This window comes from Rattus norvegicus, chromosome 4, assembly GCF_036323735.1.
Source record: "Rattus norvegicus strain BN/NHsdMcwi chromosome 4, GRCr8, whole genome shotgun sequence".
Lineage (NCBI taxonomy): Eukaryota > Metazoa > Chordata > Mammalia > Rodentia > Muridae > Rattus > Rattus norvegicus.
In genome coordinates this window covers 13,447,802-13,466,340 of record NC_086022.1, presented here as the reverse complement: position 1 = coordinate 13,466,340, position 18,539 = coordinate 13,447,802, and the positions used below count along the sequence as shown (strand labels likewise).

General features: G+C 41.7%; 1 protein-coding gene across 3 annotated transcripts in view; it reads right to left on the bottom strand.

Moving 5' to 3' along the window:
• Orc5 (origin recognition complex, subunit 5) overlaps positions 1-18,539 on the bottom strand; it is a 64,625-nt gene that overhangs the window by 38,548 nt on the left and 7,538 nt on the right. For all 3 annotated transcript variants that reach the window (XM_006235947.5, XM_039107753.2, NM_001014186.1), the window contains exons 4-6: positions 15,944-16,018; positions 11,985-12,096; positions 7,640-7,770 (exon numbers count right to left, since the gene is read on the bottom strand). In XM_006235947.5, coding sequence (XP_006236009.1) covers positions 7,640-7,770; positions 11,985-12,096; positions 15,944-16,018 — 318 coding nt within the window. The remainder of the gene's footprint in view (positions 1-7,639; positions 7,771-11,984; positions 12,097-15,943; positions 16,019-18,539) is intronic.

Sequence of the window (18,539 nt, the reverse complement as noted above, 5' to 3'; positions counted from 1 at the left end):
CAAGCCTTGCCGCTGGCTTGTAGATGGAGGTGACCAATGACCTTCCTTTCCTAGGAGGCTCGAGGGAAAGGTACCGTCAGTCACTAGGGCCATGAAACTTCATTCTCACAACACAAGGGGGCACGAATGTACTCAGAAGCACATGTATCCCAGAACTTCAAGAGAAAATCCGCTCCAGACAAACTTTTGGTTTCAACTTTATAAACACTGAACAGAGAACATACAACACAGAGCCTGCTTTGTGACCTAGAGAATAATGAGCAAATAAATATGTTGCATGATATACTAAATGTGATAATTTTATATGTAACAATAGAAAAACCTACATACTAAAGCATAAAAATTAAAACACTCCAGAGCCATGTAGATATGGTTCTGAATTTTTTTTTGGGGGGGGGTTGTTTAGAAATCTCTGTATCTTAAATATTGAGGGAACAAAAATCAGGACTAAGAACACATGAATTAACTAATTCAAAGAAATTTCTACTAACCAGTGAGTCCTTTCTTTGCTCCAGAATCCCCACTCTAAATGTTTAATGTATATTAACTCATTCAGTCCTTCAAAATCTCCTATGAGACAGACATACCTATTGTGCCCACTGTGGGGATGACTGAACTCTCCAGGGACCATAGACAACTCTGCTTCCAAATGAAGCAAAGCTTAGGACAGACCCACTGCTTCTGTGATGATCAACCCATCTTAAAATGGATGTCCGAAGACAGCTTGAAATGAGAAAGGCAGCTTAAAGCCTCCAAGTGTACACAAGTGCACGCGCACACCTGCAGACGGCTCAAGTGCACACAAGTGCACATCTGCAGACAGCTCAAGTGCACACAAGTGCACATCTGCAGACGGCTCAAGTGCACACAAGTGCACATCTGCAGACGGCTCAAGTGCACACAAGTGCACATCTGCAGACGGCTCAAGTGTACACAAGTGCACGCGCACATCTGCAGACGGCTCATCGGACAGCCCTGGGTTCACTGTTTAGGTGTTCCCAGTGCTTCTTTCTGAGACATGGAACTGGCTATGCAGACTATACAGGCTGACCAGGGAGCCCCAGGATCCTCCTGTCTCTGTCTCCCCAGCTCTGGGATTACAAGCATTTGCCATCGATTATGGTCCTGGGACTCAAATTCAGTCCATCATGCTTATAAGTCAAGCATTGTATCAACTGAGCAGTCTTGTCAGATCTCCCTCCTTCCTCACCACAAACCAATTCTCTAATTTGGACTGTGCTACTCTAGTTAGGTGGGAGCATGTATGTCTTTATAGGAAATGCACACTAAAGTAGGGTATCTGGTAGATAGTGGGGTATCTAGTAAACCAGTAGCTCTCAAATGGTTTGAGAAATTAAGAGGTAATGTCTTTTTCTAAACTTGCAACTTTTCTATAAATGAAAACCTGCTTTCAATTTTGTAAAATAAGATTTAAAACTACTGAATACTTTCATTATCTTATAAAGTTATTACAGCAAATATCAACACCATCAAATACAGTAGAGAACTACATTTTAAAAGCTGGTCATTTCACCAAGGATTTATTTTGGTACCTTCTTAGCCACTAAGTCACTAGCTCTTCCCACTGGCCAAAGGGACAAAGAAACCAAGACAGCTGAAACGGACAGCAGTGCTGCTTCTGAGTGACTGCTGACTCCTGAACAAGGCGGCTCTCTGACTGACTGCTGACTCCTGAACAAGGCAGCTCTCTGAGTGACTGCTAACTCCTGAACAAGGCGGCTCTCTGAGTGACTGCTGACTCCTGAACAAGGCGGCTCTCTGAGTGACTGCTAACTCCTGAACAAGGCGGCTCTCTGAGTGACTGCTAACTCCTGAACAAGGCGGCTCTCTGAGTGACTGCTGACTCCTGAACAAGGCGGCTCTCTGAGTGACTGCTAACTCCTGAACAAGGCGGCTCTCTGAGTGACTGCTAACTCCTGAACAAGGCGGCTCTCTGAGTGACTGCTGACTCCTGAACAAGGCGGCTCTCTAGTGACTGCTGACTCCTGAACAAGGCAGCTCTCTGAGTGACTTCTAATCCTTCAGATTCTTATTTGGAGATCTGGAGAATTTAAATGTACGATATGTTTTAAAAAATATGTGAAATTAATGTTAAATAACTAGAGTATTCCATGTTTGGTATTTACACATGTATAAAAATCATCTCTTTAGCTGCTGGCTTTTCTAACAATCATAATTAACAGTTTGGACTACTAAATGCAATGTCAGAGAAAGTAAATCTAAAAGAATATTCAGAATAGCATTTTATTTTCTTCTGTCTTTGCTGTTTATATAAGGAGTCTCCAAAATATACAAAGAGTGACTCCTATAGCAAATGTCAAAACACCTGGCTATTTTCATAAAGTTATTTTCTTTGAAAAATGTTTGAAAATAACTTTATGTGGGTTGTTCAGGAAATATACTGTTTATAAACTTTGAAACAGGTAACGGTGTGCACAGAGGGAACTAAAAGTCTTGACTCCTTTATGTTTGGAGAAAAGCAAGAACACTCGTGTACGACCTTTGCAACGCATAAGAGCTTGGTACATTGGTTAGCAGTGGATAAAGATTTAAAGCGCACTTCAAGCTGATGAATATATGTTGAGAAAGCTGCACTGTTATTGAAAATTAACTTCCGACAAGTACAAAGGAATTTAAAAACTACCGGATTTAAGTAGATATTTTCATCTTTTCTTTTCCTAAAGACACTTTCCTTGGCGTTTCTCTTTTGCATAGACTCCTGGGGCTAAGGAGGAAGCCAGGTTGTCTCCCAGGAGACAGCGCAGGAATATCTGCTTCACGCTGGGACAGCCTTCCACCCCACCCGCCCAGGCCTCTCTGACCTCTCTTTACCATCACTTCCCTTGAGTGCCAGGGTTCCTGAACAACATGGAGGGAAGTTGTGACGTTGAATAACAGCATGCGTTTTCCCCAATTGAGACGCTTAGAACCTACATGTAAGCTAGAAGTCCCAGGAATCTAAAGCTTCCAAACTTGCAGTAAAGGGGAACACAGTCATCCCTCCCTGTGGCCTGCCTGACACACAGATCTAAACACACATTAAATTCTCTTAAGTACTTACTTTGAGAGCAAAGAAAGGAAAAGAAGAAAACAAAGAAAATGCACTAAGAAATACAGAATTTCTTACTTGAAAGTAACTTTTTCAGCCTTGAATACAATACTATTTTTTTTCGTGGTATGTACATTTTTTAATATGAATTTCTGTCAAGACATACCAAAACATGTAAAAGGCATAGAAAAAAATGAATGCTCATCAAAACAAATAAATAATATATATTTTCCTTACTGGGATTATAGCTAGATTTGTTTTTTACACACTCTTTATAGTATAGCTGATGGAACAAGGTACATATTTTAAGCCAAATTTTGAAAAACCTTACTATGTCCATTGGACTATTCACACGCTTTGGAGGTTATGAGTAATTGGAGCCATGTAGCTTTTAAAATGAACCCATGCTAAAGTCAGCTATGTATTGGCATTGGCGGTGTCTGTTCCTATCCTAGTACAGAGTCTGAGATCCATGACTGTGTGTTTTTCCTAGCCAACGCCTCTCTTACAAATGCCAGCTCTACCTCTCTTGATCTCCAAGATCACTCTCTTGCCAGTTCACCACCCCATAGCCAGTTCCGGGCACATTCTTGCCAGCCTGGGCTCTCCAGTGGTTTCCTCTCCTCTGGAGCTTGGACTTTTCTTTCCATTCAAAACCCTAGCTGAATGCCGCCTGGCTATGTTCTTTCCCTCATGCTCATCTAGGTCACTTAAAATGGAAAACACCAGTACTCTTTGTTTAAAATAAACAGATGACACAACCACTAGATGTGAAATCTATCCTTCTAAACTCACCAATTATTCTATGTTAGAAATCTTCTTGTGGGGGAGGCTGCTACCAGGGCTAACAGTTCCCAGTCTATATCCTGCCTCCTCTCCCTCTTGCCTCCCTGTTTAAAGCCTGTTTCTTCTTCCTTAGTCCCCTTTTCCTATCTAGGACCTGGAAGATTCACCTCCTCCTTCTCATTCAATGATTGGCTTCTTTTCATCTTTATTACTCAATCAATTAATTAAGGGAATTCCCGTACAATAATGTGTTCAAATTGAGTAGCTATGGAAAAAGATTTATTAATATGTCTGTAAAAGTTGGGACACAGTATCCCTGTATCATGGGAAAAAGAAAGAGTGGTAGAGAAAGATGCATTATGTCTTCCTCTGCCCTCTGTCAGTAAACATACCAGACATTATCATGTATATTACACACACACGCACACACACACACACACACACACACACACACACACACACACACACACACACACAAAATAAAAGCAGTATGTGTTCACTCCTTCTTTAAAAGGGGAACAAGAATAGCCTTGGGAGGGAATAGGGAGGCAAAGTTTAGAACAGGGACAGAAGGAACACCCATTCAGAGCCTGCCCCACATGTGGCCCATACATATACAGCCACCAAACTAGATAAGATGGATGAAACAAAGAAGTGCAGGCCAACAGGAACCGGATGTAGATCTCTCCTGAGAGACACAGCCAGAATACAGCAAATACATAGGCGAATGCCAGCAGCAAACCACCGAACCAAGAACAGGACCCCCGCCGAAGGAAATCAGAGAAAGGACTGGAAGAGCCTGAAGGGGCTCGAGACCCCACACGAACAATAATGCCAAGCAACCAGAGCTTCCAGGGACCAAGCCATCACCCAAAGACCATACATGAATTGACCCTGGACTCTGACCTCATAGGTAGCAATGAACATCCTAGAAAGAGCACCAGTGGCAGGGAAAGCCCTTGGTCCTGCCAAGACTGAACCCCCAGTGAACGTGATTGTTGGGGGGAGGGCGGCACTGGGGGGGAGGGTGGGGAGGGTGGGGAGGGGAACACCCATATAGAAGGGAAGGGGAGGGGTCAGGGGGATCTGGACCCAGAAACCGGGAAGGGGAACAACAATCGAAATGCAAATAAGAAGTACTCAAGTTAATAAAGATTAAAAAAAGAAGAGCAGTATGTGTTATCATAAAGCTAGGTTCTTCTATTTAAAGATTCTCCCACATAAAGAGGAAACATACATTCAGACATACCCATGCCATACTTTACAGAGAAGATAAAACCAAGGGCAAGGAATAGATGTATGTAAACTTACCTGTGGGTCCAGTATAGTTTTTAATATCAAATATAATCTAGAAATAGACTAAAGATAGTTTTTATCTTAGGGCCAAGGAATATTTGTTAGGACCAAATTGGGATTATCTAAGGATCCAGCTTGCCACTATCATTGGACATGAGGACAAAGGACCATGTTTCTTTCTAACATCCTACCTGTATAATTATGACAAATTACAGATGAAATATCTTTTTTCCTCTGCCTGTTCTTATGCCAAAATATCTGAAAAAGACTACTTAACAAATAAATGGCTTATTTGAGATTAGAGTTCATGTTACAGTGCACAGGAGAAGTAATAATACACAGCTAGTAACCCACCCTCTATTGTCAGCAAGCAGAAAGAGGTGAATGCTGATGTTGCCTATACATAGGTGGAGTCTTTCCCCATTAATCAATTAAATTCAGAACCCACATTACAGATATTTCCCGAAGTTTGTCTCCTAGGTGATTTTAGATCCTGTCAAGTTGACAACAAAATTAATCACCGTGATGTGTATAAATAGCCATGAAAAGAATAAAATAAGAATTTGTGCTTCCAGTAGAAAGACCATGCTGCAGATAGACGTGTTTCTTAAATTAAACTCTTTTCCAAAACCAAAAAAAGGCCTGAAAGGTCAAACCTTTTATGCCTTCCAACTTTTCTAAAACATACAAGATTAAACAATCATATTTTTAATTAAATTTTTATGGCAATACAATGATACTTTCTCCATGTTACTTGATAAACCCTAATTTTTTTCTATTTTTGTGAGTGTAGTGTTTTACTTTCAGGGATCATTTCTGTAGTTCGTTACAATACTATTTTTTAATCACATGAAGATGTCAACACAAAAGCACAACTCTCACTCCAAGGGAATAAGAAGCAGTTTATTCTGGAGCCAAATATGAGTGACCATCGTTACCCCAGGATCCATGGTCAACGAGAAATCACTTTAACGAAGCTTTTATAGTCACAAACAAAGAAGTCACAAACCGAAGCACTTTTAGAGTACTTTGGTGGGAATGTTAAGTAGTGGTTATGGCACGGCTGGCAAATTTCAGCTACTGGCAGCAAATCTGACCTTTTACTTGGTGAAAAATTAGTTTTGCTAATTTATTCTAAAAAGGTTTTATCTACAGTCAGGGTGTTAGGCCTGAGACAGTCAGGTGGGCATGGGGCTCAAGGAATGAACATTCAATGGGCTTTAGCCCAAGAAAGGCTGTAATTAGGTTCTGAACATTCCAAACTCTCCTTTGCTGTGAAACTTCAGTCAGTTAGTACCTACAGACACAGGTTCTCTAGGAATGTTCAACCAGAAAGTCTTAAATAGGAACTGGAAGTCTGCGTTTGTTTGTTGAGACAGGGTCTCTTGCTGCTAGACTGCTTGGCCAGCAGGCCCTGGGACTGCCTGTCTCCACCCTGCAGTGAGCCCTGTCACTGACTCCCTTCAGCCCCTCTCTGACCCCCTCAGCCCTTTCTCTGACTCCCTCAGCCCCTTCTCTGACCCCCTCAGCCCCTTCTCTGACCCCCTCAGCCCCTTCTCTGACCCCCTCAGCCCCTTCACTGACTCTTTCTAAAAGAGAACCAGACAGCCCTGCCTCCTTCCTTTCACACCTGCAAGACCAAGTGACAAAACAGAAAAGTTAGCATGGTCTAGTGAGATACAAACAACTATTCTGGCCTTTCTTTAGGTAAGTGGCCGATGAAAATCTACAATTAAAGCTTCCTGTCATACTCAAACAGTAAACTCCTAGACTAATCACTACATAAAGAAACCAGGAGACGTGTGTTACAAAAGCTAGCACTGAGATACTAAACTGCCTAAGTTTTTATATCTTCCTGCTATTTTTCATTTTATTTTAATGGATCTCTATAGCTTCTGCAATTAGAAGTGATTCTGTAATTAAAAGCACTTGGTTTTTTTTTAAGTTTGAATGCTAGCACCTTCATAATAACCCAGACACACCTTAGCCCAGTAATGAGGAGGGTGGAGAGAGGATCCCTGGGGCTTCCTCACTGGCAGCCCAGCAGAAAAATGTAAGCTCCAGGTTCCATGAGGTGCCCTGCTTCAAAAATGGAAGTGATAAAGCAGGACACCTAATGGCCTCCTGAAGCCTCTGTGTGCACACCTCACACATATGCACAGACTGTACAGTGCACGAGGGCACACACACACGCACACACAGACACAGACACACACACACGCACACACATGCACACACACACACACCATCACACGTTCACAATAATGAAAAGGTATATCTATCAATGAATACAATTTCCTTATAGGTCTAGGCAGGTGCTAACCCACAGACACCAATCCTTTTAAGACACATTAGTCTCAAAATGCCTTTTCCAAATTTCTGAAACACATTCTCAGCTTCTAGCTTGTTTTAAAATTTTCTAAAGGATATACACATACATACATTGTGTGTGATGTGTGTGTGTGCACACACAAAATGTTCACTCACCAGGTGTCTGAGCTCTTTCAGATCTCGACAGACAGTGTAGAAAACTCCAAGGAGAATATTAATGTAGGCAGAGTAAAAGTCAGCTGAATACCCTGGAGGATGATCGTGGGACAGGATCTTTTGAAGGTTCCCTGTTCACAGGGCAAAACACAAACTTAAATGATCAGCACAGAACCACAACCACTATGCTCCACAATTTTATAAATGTTTTTAAAAAACAAATAAGAAAGATAAGGTGGTTGTCAGTTAGAAAAGTTATTTTCTTCCTGGCACAAAACTTCGTTAATGATGGTTACGATGGTTAGTCAGCTGGTTCAGACACTGGGCAGACTGGCCAATGACCCCATGCTGGGCAGCAGCGCACCTCACTGCCACAGGACAGTCCCTAGGCTGGGGACCTCCTTGAACCTTAGTTTTGCATTTTTTCATAAAATTGCTCATGTCTGGATTGTTTTTCTATCTTTGACAATCTGACAGCAGTAAGGACAGTAGTAAGAAAGTAAATCTCGTACTTTCTTGAGTTCTGTGATCCCTACAGGCAAACCAAGAAACCAGAAGAGAGGACCACAGGACCCCCAGAGTACAATCCAGCTTTGAGAAGTGAGCTGTGTACTCAGAGCTGGCATCTGCAGGAGAAGCAATTCTGTGAGGCAGAGCCTTGAACCTGCGACTTCTTACCAACTCCTAGAAGACAGTTTCAATGGAATTGACAAATGGTTGTCACACTGGCCCAAACAATTGAAGAACAGATTTTTGGGTGAATTAAAAACAAAACCAAACCTACAGTATTTGTTATCAGAAAGTGTTTTCAGTGGAAATAATTCAGATATTGGCACTGACCCTTTTCAGTCATGAGGAACACTCCAAGAATCAAAATTCTCAGTGAACTGCTATAAAAGCAACCAGTTGCGTGAGTGTAGGCTACACACAAAGACGTGAGGTCTAAAGTACCCAAGCCACGTCTAATCTAAAGCCTAGGATTATGCCCAACAAAACCATGCCCAACAAACACGGAACTACTGGACAGCAGAAAGAGAAAAACATTCTGATTGGCCTAAGGGTCCTATAGTTTTGCCTTAAGGGCATGATCTATCACAGAAAACCAAGTCACTCTAGCACACTCAGAACTTTCTGTAATGAACAACTAACTGCATGAATACACTCAACCATCAAACACAAAGCAGTAAAAGGCTGCCGTCCCTGAAAGAGCTAAAATTAGCCCTAGAATAGTAAAGCAGATGAGTCCCACCACCAACCCAGCTTCCTCCCGCCCGCCCTCCCCCTCCCCTAACCCAGGTCTCTGTGTCTCTGTGTCTTTGTGTCTCCCTCCCTCCCTCCCCCCTCCCCTAACCCAGGTCTCTGTGTCTCTGTGTCTTTGTGTCTCCCTCCCTCCCTCCCCCCTCCCCTAACCCAGGTCTCTGTGTCTCTGTGTCTTTGTGTCTCCCTCCCTCCCTCCCCCCTCCCCTAACCCAGGTCTCTGTGTCTTTGTGTCTTTGTGTCTCCCTCCCTCCCCCCCTCCCCTAACCCAGGTCTCTGTGTCTTTGTGTCTTTGTGTCTCCCTCCCTCCCTCCCCCCCTCCCCTAACCCAGGTCTCTGTGTCTTTGTGTCTTTGTGTCTCCCTCCCTCCCTCCCCCCTCCCCTAACCCAGGTCTCTGTGTCAAGCTTTGTCTGTCTTGAAAGTCTATATAGACCAGACTAGCTTTGAATTCAGCGACTGGTCTGTATCTGCCTCCGGAGTGTGGGGAATAAAGCTGTGCACCACTCTACCTGGCTCAACTGCGTTCTCTAACCGGATGTGGTACAAAAAGAGCCCTGAAGGAGCTCAGTAATCTCACTGAGCTGAGGAGAAAAAGGATGGTGTCCAGATAAGACAGCCTGGATTTGCAGGCAGTGTATCCAAGGATATAGAGCCATCCTAGAGCAATGGAAAAATGAAAGAGGAGTACAGAAACCTGCCAAATGGTCTTCAGTTCATATACACTTAAATATGAACAGAGTAAAACATCATAAGGCCAAATAAAAACAGCTGCCAACTAGAGGGAAGCACAAAAACCAATTATTGAGAACTAAAGGTCGGACAGTACCCAGATCACATGGGTTTATTAATACTTTGTGTTATTTTTAGTCAGAATGCACAGGCCATGATGAACACAGAGGCATGCAGTGAGAGTCCAAAGGTGCTAGGTCTCAGAAAACTAGCCCTGAAATAAAAACTACTCTAGATCCTTTCTCCCAAAACACATCAAATACAGCCTAAACGTGTTCAAATCATGATGTCTATAATTCAGGTTTACAAAAGGTAGATAGATGGAGCATAATACGGGGGGGGGGGGCTGGCAGGAAGAAAAACACAATGAAGAATAAAACAAAACAAAACAAAATACAAACAAAAAATGAATTTAAAGACAAAGAGAGAAAAACTATAAAAAAAAAAAAGTCAAGTAAAGAGGACTCTTAGTTTAGATAGACTGCAATGGGACAGGATCATATGACCTACAACAACTAATATAGCCCTGGGGAAATGGAAGCTGTCAGTGAGACATGCGAATGAAGAAATAATGACCAAGTTTGCTTAGATCAGTGGTTCTCAACCTGTAGGCTGTGACCCCTTTGAGGGCTGAATGACTGACCCTTTTACAGGGGTAGCCTAAGGCCGTCAGAAAACACAGAACACCTTACAATTCATAACAGTAGCAAAGTTACAGTTATGAAGTAGCCAAAACAATTTTACAGTGGGGTCACCACAACACAAGAAACTGGATTAACGAGTAACAGCATCGGGAAGGCTGAGAACCCCCAGCTTAGATGAAGTTCTACATTTATAGATCTAGAATAACAAAATCACTTTAGACAGAATATATGATAAAAGCTATTTTCTTTCTTATATTTATATTTCATTAAAACCAACAGAACATTACAAGTCCCTAGTACGCAGAACCAGAGCTTGTAATAAGGAAGGCAAACAGAGAATATAGGTGGGACACACAGCTGGCGAGGTAGGAAATTATGTCACTGAAGTTCTCAAATCGCTACAGAGCAGGCCTTAACCTATGCAGAGTAACTAAACCAAATCTAATGAAACACATCATAATCTCCTCAAAGGAAAAACAAAACAAACAAAGCCACTGCTAAAAGAGTGAATCCTCTGTATATAGTAAAGAGCAGAACACAAGACTTTTAAATTGGACCCTGGCTATGACAGGAAAGGAGGTACCCTTAAAACCGAACCTTGAAAACGACACCGCTGCAAAGCTAACAGAGCAGGATAACATTAACCACTGATCCTCTTGCTGCCAATAACTTAGTTTGCCAATTAATGCTTCATTTTTAATAGAAAGTGTATGATTAGTGTTCATGCTATGCTTAAATAGACCTAAAAAACTCTGAATAAGCAAACGTAACATGGCTCCACCTACCATATAGTTAACTGTCTGTGTTCCTACACTGCGCACTGCAAAGATTGCTAGACTTTTGTCCTGAAATTCATCTATGCGTTCTATCTTTAAAAAGAACAGATTCTGCAATATCATAGCCTTTAAGCCTCTCTTTCCTATTCTTCCCCTCCTTTTCTCTCATCTTGTGATTTCTATGGAAGCTATTAAACATAAGGTCTTCATCTATTTTGAGTTCCTCTAAATAAAAAAACAGTTAATTAGCTAAAGCAGGAGGTGTTACTTGGCTTCTGTTCTTGTGAAAACAGGCAAAACTGTGTTGCTCTCGGCAATGAATGTTTATAGCTCATTAGATGAGAGGGGCAGTGTTAGCAAGGCCGAGATCATGGGGTGCTATTTCCTCACAGCCGGCCACACCACCTTATGCCTCACGGCTATCATCTTTGAATCAGAGGCATCTTCTTTGCATAGTGATAGCTCAAAATGTGTTCTTCCAAAGAGAAAAATCATTAGAATCTATAAAATTTAAGATTAAATATGATGACCCCTCCAAAAAATAGACAAGAGAGTCAGCATTTGTTAGAGCAATAGTTACAGCAATGACAAATAAGATATATAGAATCAAGATACAGTCAGCACGGAACTTAATCTGAGTATATGATGAAGACGTCTCTCCATTTCTAATGTATGCTACTCGTCTAGTACGATCCTTATTTGTGTGGATGCTATACTCACAGCACACACACAAATGAAAGCTGTTGAAGGCACTCTATTAACAAACACACGAGACCTGCTCGTCTAGTAATTATGAGGATAGTCTCCTTAACAGGTTAAAAATGAACTTCTGTAAAGGCAGTCTCAAGCATTCTACTTGAGACTGTCAACAAAGAGTCGAGGATATCAGAGCATTTCCATCTAAATGTGCTAGAACTCAGCACGTTGGACAAACTTACCTATGCTGTAGTCAGGGAAGTGTAAGACAAATGGCTCGAAGCATCCAGTGTTTGGACGAAATTTTTCCCAAATAATCTCACTGAGGAAGATAACAGTCACGTTTCTGTCAGTCTAGAAGTAACAGGAAGAAAAGTAACTTAGTATTTAACAATCCTAGGGCAGTAATTCCCTGTGGATTTATCTTCAACTAAATTCAGCAAAGCTTAATATGTAACAAGCTATTTGCATATTAATAAACCATATTTAGAGAACCTAATCAGAGAGCTCAACCATTTGTAAATTTTCATACATAATTGCTTGGAATTTCCATAAAACTGTACATTAATCAACATTTCAGTTATTCATGAACACTAGAGCAGTCACACAGAACTTATTTTGTAGATATTAAGAAACACATCTGTTGGGAAAATTAAGACAAAATCTATGAGATTTTTAAAAATCATAGGCTTTCAATCAATTAACATTGGGAAAAAAATTTAGCATTTTCCATTACTAAAATAGCTACAGCAACTCAGAGAAAAGGAAACATGGGGTTGGATCAGAGTAGATCTGCCATGTTGTTTAACTTCATATTATTAAGAAATATTAACATTTTCTGCTGGTTTTCAAATTATTAAGAAAAACTGATGGTCAATACACAGTAAAAATACAAATAACTACGACTAATAGTATCCCCCCAGCAAATCACCAATGCTAAAAGAGGTATCTGTAGAAATATATTTAAAAATTACATTTGGTATTCCAAGGGAGAAAGAGAGCAGAACATGTCCTTTATCCTTTAACAATGGTCACAGATGCCTGTGCACATCAGCTAGACTTATCTGCACACTGTATTTCTCTCACAGGATTTATTTCCCATATTCTAACAATGAGGCTAACAATGCAGACGTGGTACCTGCTCCTGTCTATAAGTATTCTAGGACCCATCGCTCATACAAGCCACATTACTTCTGTGATGATTTACTGTTTGATTCCTAGCAAGTGTGTCCATTGCAGGCTGTTTTGTATACTTAGAAAAGTAATTCTGCAGGCTACGGCAGCATACACCTTTAATTTCAGCAGAAGGCAGAGTCAGGTTGATCTCTGTGAGTTCGAGGTCAGTATGGTCTACAGGCAGGCCTACAGAGAAAACCCTGTCTTAAAACAAACAAACAAACAAAAAACGGAAAGAAAGAAAAGAGTAATTCCTTGATTAACAAAAACAGTTGAATTTATGAATTAATAATTCCATAAAAATGATCATCTTTATAAGAGAAAGGAAGATGTTGGGGAAGGAAAGGTCGTTGTACAGAAAATCACCATTTACCATACAGCAGTGTGTTCTCAATGGAGAAGACACAAATCAAATACCTGCCTTCCATCCAGAAAGCTGAGAGTGGTTTATACTAATATCCTGTGACCTTTTACAGAGACATAGCTCACACAGCTTTTGCTACAGAGGCAGGCCCCACACTATTTCCTCAGAATATCTATTCCAGACTCTTCCCTCCCTAGACCGTTATCCATCCTTAAGGGAGATGCCATACGTACCTGGTGGCCTGCTGACCTCTATGCTATCGATCACTACATTCTAGGCCTTTCAGCTATAGACCCCACCCTCATGGTAACATGTACGTGTAAAGGGGTTCCTATGTAGTCCCACCATAAGCGTCACTGTGCTCCTGAACTGGACTGATTGGACCTCTTGTTTGCTGGAAGCTTTCCTCAAACTGTACTAGGTCTAATATTCTGAGAGCGAGCCACCTGGCCTTAACTCGAGAGTCTGGCCTGCGGCGAGGCCCATCTGCACTGGGGTTCATTCTCATCTCTTCATAGGTTTGGCTTTCCTGCCTGTATACCAGCAGGGAACCCCTCAGCAAAAACTGTATTTCTTGCACAGGCAATGCAAAGTACTGAGCTATACCAGCCCCCAAAGAAAGGACTCTTCAAATACTTTTGTCTTAGAAATTCATTGATTTCTTTAAAAATTAATTCTGATTTTACTTAGGCTTAAAAAGTATGTTCTGTCTACATTCTTGATGTTGAAGCTCATGGAAAATCATCAATCTGTTTTGATCTATTTAGTGAGCACCACGCATGGCCATGGAGATCAGAGGACAACTTGCTGGGGTTGGGTCTCCATGAGCACCTCAGTTTCAGGTAAAGAACTTGGTGGCAAGCACTCCTAACACTGAGCCTTCCTGCCAGTCAAAGGCATTTGTCAACATCAGTTAGACAAGTAGGGAGAAGCTGACAAAAACAAAGATGGATGATTTTAAACTGGTAACACTTTCACCTGCTCATCTTAAAAATAGTATACAATGGATTTTATTATAATTTAAATTTCATTTGACTCAGATACTAAGTGTAAAAAATAGGAATTTTCCAAATAGTTTCTGTAGTTAAAACTACAAGTGAAAGGTCTAATCCCGCCAAGGTCAGCTGAACACCATGACTGGGGGGGTGGGGAGTATTTGGAGAAAACACAATGAGAAAGAATATACTCTCCCACAAGGAGTCCAAGTCCAGGTAGCTGCCTCATTCCAGTACTGACTCCACCCACACCTACCTCCTCAACTGCTCCCTACCCTACCCTCTCCCTACTCCTTCCTGAAGCCACCAGGAGAAAACCATGGTCTCTTTGGGAGGCATTGGTCTCAGTGGCCCCTGGGAGCCAGCATTTGAATCAGAATGATCTCCAATAGGCTCACATATTTGAATAACTGGTCTGAGTGGGCTTGCAGTTGGGAAGGTGATGGAACTTTCAGGGGTACAGCCTTACAGTAGGGATCAAGTAAACATGTCAGTGGGTAAGCCTCAAGGCCCCACTTTCTGTTTCTTCCTTTTTCTCGCCCCTTCCTTCCTGTACTTGTCAGGCTGGACTCAGCTCCTGTGGCCATGATCTCCCCTCCTCCATCCCCTCCCCCCTTCCCCTGCCCCAGGGACAGGAGTTCTTATGTAACTGTGAGGCTTAGTTATAAGCCCTTTCTCCCAAGGTTACGTTCTATCACTGCAACAGAATGGTAACTAAACCAAGCAGCTTCTCCTCATCTAACGTTAGTTCAGGTAACTTTCTCATACTGCACATAACTTTTGAAGGCGAAGACTCTGACCTGGTTCTCAGCACAATGTCATACTTAACACTGTCATACAGACAGCCAGGAAGTAGACTCTATTTATGCTCAAACCACAGACAATAAAACCAAGCTAAACATACAAAGCAACCAAATTTTAAATTACTGTTAAGTAAAAAGGGCAAGCAGTACTTGTCTGCCTAGATAGCTCCCTGCTGTCTGTGAATAAAACCCCAACAGGAATACGCATAACTATGCTGAATCTGGCACTCCTATATGGACACTGGTAAAGACTGAATTCTCTCATCAATCTTTCTCAAATTATTCAAATATTTGTGCTTCTCCCCTGTGATAACTACTCTGTTACCTGATGCATATGCTTATTGACTCTTTCCTGCTATTTCTGCCTTAGGCCATGACATTCTGGCTGCGTTACAACTGTCCAGTGATAACACACAGTAAAGGGGAGAGCTGCATGGTGGCCCAGGGGGTGCTGGAGGACGAGATCCAGATGATCAGAACAGACACAGCATAACTTTGGTAGGTTCAAATGAAAGGATATTTACGAATTATTATAAAATCCAATGTCTATCCTTCTCTCATTAATGAGTACTTAAAATTCTTTAACAGATAAAAGTTAACTTTATAACTGAAAATGAAAAGTTAAAATAATTTAGTAAGTCTATCAAGTCATAAACTAATATTACTGTGGAAAAACTGAACGGCACTGTGACAGAGAAGCAGGACAGTACAGCTGGGTGGGGAACTGCACTGTGACAGAGAAGCAGGACAGTACAGCCCGCTGGGAGGGGAACTGCACTGTGACAGAGAAGCAGAACAGTACAGCTGGGAGGGGAACAGACCCGACCTATGCTGAGGGAAAGCCACTCCCATTTATTACTCACCAACTCTTGCAGCCTAAGAAACCCAGGCAAGAGATTTGCTTCCATGTCTCTCAGATAGTCAGCTTTATCCAGAACCTTTAAAAAGAGATGTCTACATGAAAATCAACGCATTATTTTATAAAGCATGACACATTGTAAGATTTTTTTAAAAACCCTGTAACTTTTTAAAGTAAATTTGAATTTACTTCCAAAGAGCTATTATTTGTAAAAAGATATTTTGAATAGATTAAGCTAAAACCAGGTTATTAATAGCATATTTTAATCTAAATATTCAAAGAGAAAACATGTCATTGCTGCATTTAAAAGGCCGTTCTCTAATTGTTCTACCCAACACATGGTGTGAAGTTCTGACTCTATTTTCCCACTCAAAAAAACAAAAACACAAAAAACTCTACAAGTCCTTATTACCCAGCAAAGACAGAAATACTAAAATTCATCAGTTTTCTTGATTAAACTTTACAGCTACACATGCTGTGTGACGTTTAAACTGCTGGATAGTCCAAAGGCTGGGCTTCGTTCAGCACTACAGTGCCTGTGTTGTGACGTTTCTCTAAAACAGACGCTAGACAGACACGGTGAGCACTCATGGGTCATGTCCTACTACAGAACGGCAAAATGGTGATGAGTTTGGTCACATTAACAACTACTAAGACTGACTAGGGAGGTCAGGGGTGCTCTTTTAAAAAATATAACCAGCCACAGTATCATACATTTAAAAATTTAATGATAATAATCAAACTTCTCCATACTTGTCCCAAAAAGTCACATCAGTATCATGGGTGATTAAGGATTCACGAGTGTATGAGTTCACATAGAACAAAAGGAAAAATACTCGATTTTACCAATTACTAATTTTTTTGAGTTTGTGCTGTTTTTGGTTTTGTATTATTACTACAGACCTAAAGGCTTAACATTTATTTTTTCACAGTTCTTAAAAGTCAAAACCCTTAAGACCCTCTCACTGAGCATCACAATGACATCTCCGGTGGCTCCCGAGAGAACTCACTGTCTATCCTTTGCAGCTCTGGTAGCCTGGTGCAGACGGCTGTGGTCCTGGAATGCTGTGGCTTGTTCCCTCCGACACACCAATCTTAAAGGCAAATAAGCATCCTTGCACTTCTGACTGATCTGCTACAGCTTTGGCAGTCTGGTCCTGTCCACCTGTGTGTGCACTCAGGGTCCCTCTGACCCTCTGACATTTAGGAACAGAGTCTGCTTTCCTCCCAGATAATCTGGGTAATCTCCTCACTTTAGGATCCTTCACTTAACGTCATGTGTAAAGACCCTTTCTTTTTCCAAGCAAAGTAGCATTTCAGGGTTCAGAAATTAGGACTCAGTATCTTCTTGGGCCTATTACTTGCCTACAGTGTAGTGCAGTAAATTACTTTCTCAAGGTAACCAATGAATTGGAGTTCAATGATTTTTAATTATTTCTCTAATGTGTCTATTCATTTAACTCATTAAGTTTCCCAGTTAACTCTTTGAGAACTTGGTACACAATATATTTTCACCATGGCCTCCCACACTTCTCAAACTCCTCCTGGACGGCCAGCTACCCCCGTCCTGCAAAACTTCATGTTGCTTTCCCTTGTTCCTTTTAAGTAGCTGAGTCCAGTTAGTGCTGCCCGTTACTCATGACTATGAGGTCATCCACTGGAGCATGGGCGACCTACCAGGGGCCACAGCCTTGAAGAAAACTAACTCTTCCTCCCTTAGCAGTCATCAACTGCCATTACCTCCCCAATTACGGACAGGGACCTCATGATGGAATGCTGACTAGCTCAATCTTGTGCAGACAAGATTAAGCTGTTACTTACTGCTACTGCTACTAAGCTGCTGTTAGTTCATGATTTCAACGGCTGTCATGTCCAGAAGACACTGCTTTGTCCTGGCTTTCCCAACCTCTGGCTCTTACAATCTCCCCCCCAGTTCCACTGTCTCTGAGCTTTGTATGGAGGCAGTACCATACAGATATCCTATTTAGGAAACCTCTAATGAGCTCTCAGCTGTACCAATCTGACCTATAAAGACAAGTACTCAGACGGCAGTTTGATATTATGTCCATTTAGCAAAGAAACAGTAACAGGTTCTCCCTTTGGGCCTATGTGTAGGTTGATGTCATTACCAAGGTGAAGGCAGGTACGGAATAGAACGAGGCCTGTCATTGGACAAGAAGGAAGGATGGGCGGGAGAAAAGTTTTAGAGAAGCTGAGGGGGCAGAGGCGAGGAGGAGGGAGGCAGCCGAGAGAACGTGGTGTAGCGTTAAGATTCCTCTCTGCACATTTACAGGTTGTTATAACTATTCTTAAGAGACGGATGTGTACAGGATTCTATGTTGTCTAGATGGGCAAATTATATCTCAGTAATTAGATCAGAAGATATTGTGTGATGTGTTTTTTCATGTGGTGTCTTAATTGAATTCAAGAGAGTGTATAGTGGCCGGATGTACCGGGCCTGCCACCTAACTGAGATGTGCATGTCTGGTATGGTGGAAACCAGCCAAGAGAGCTGTGAGTGAGGCCGGGGAGGCTGACAGGGTGGGGGCTTGGAATGGCTCAAGGACAGCAGGTCAGAGAGGAGATGGGGGCAGCGTGGA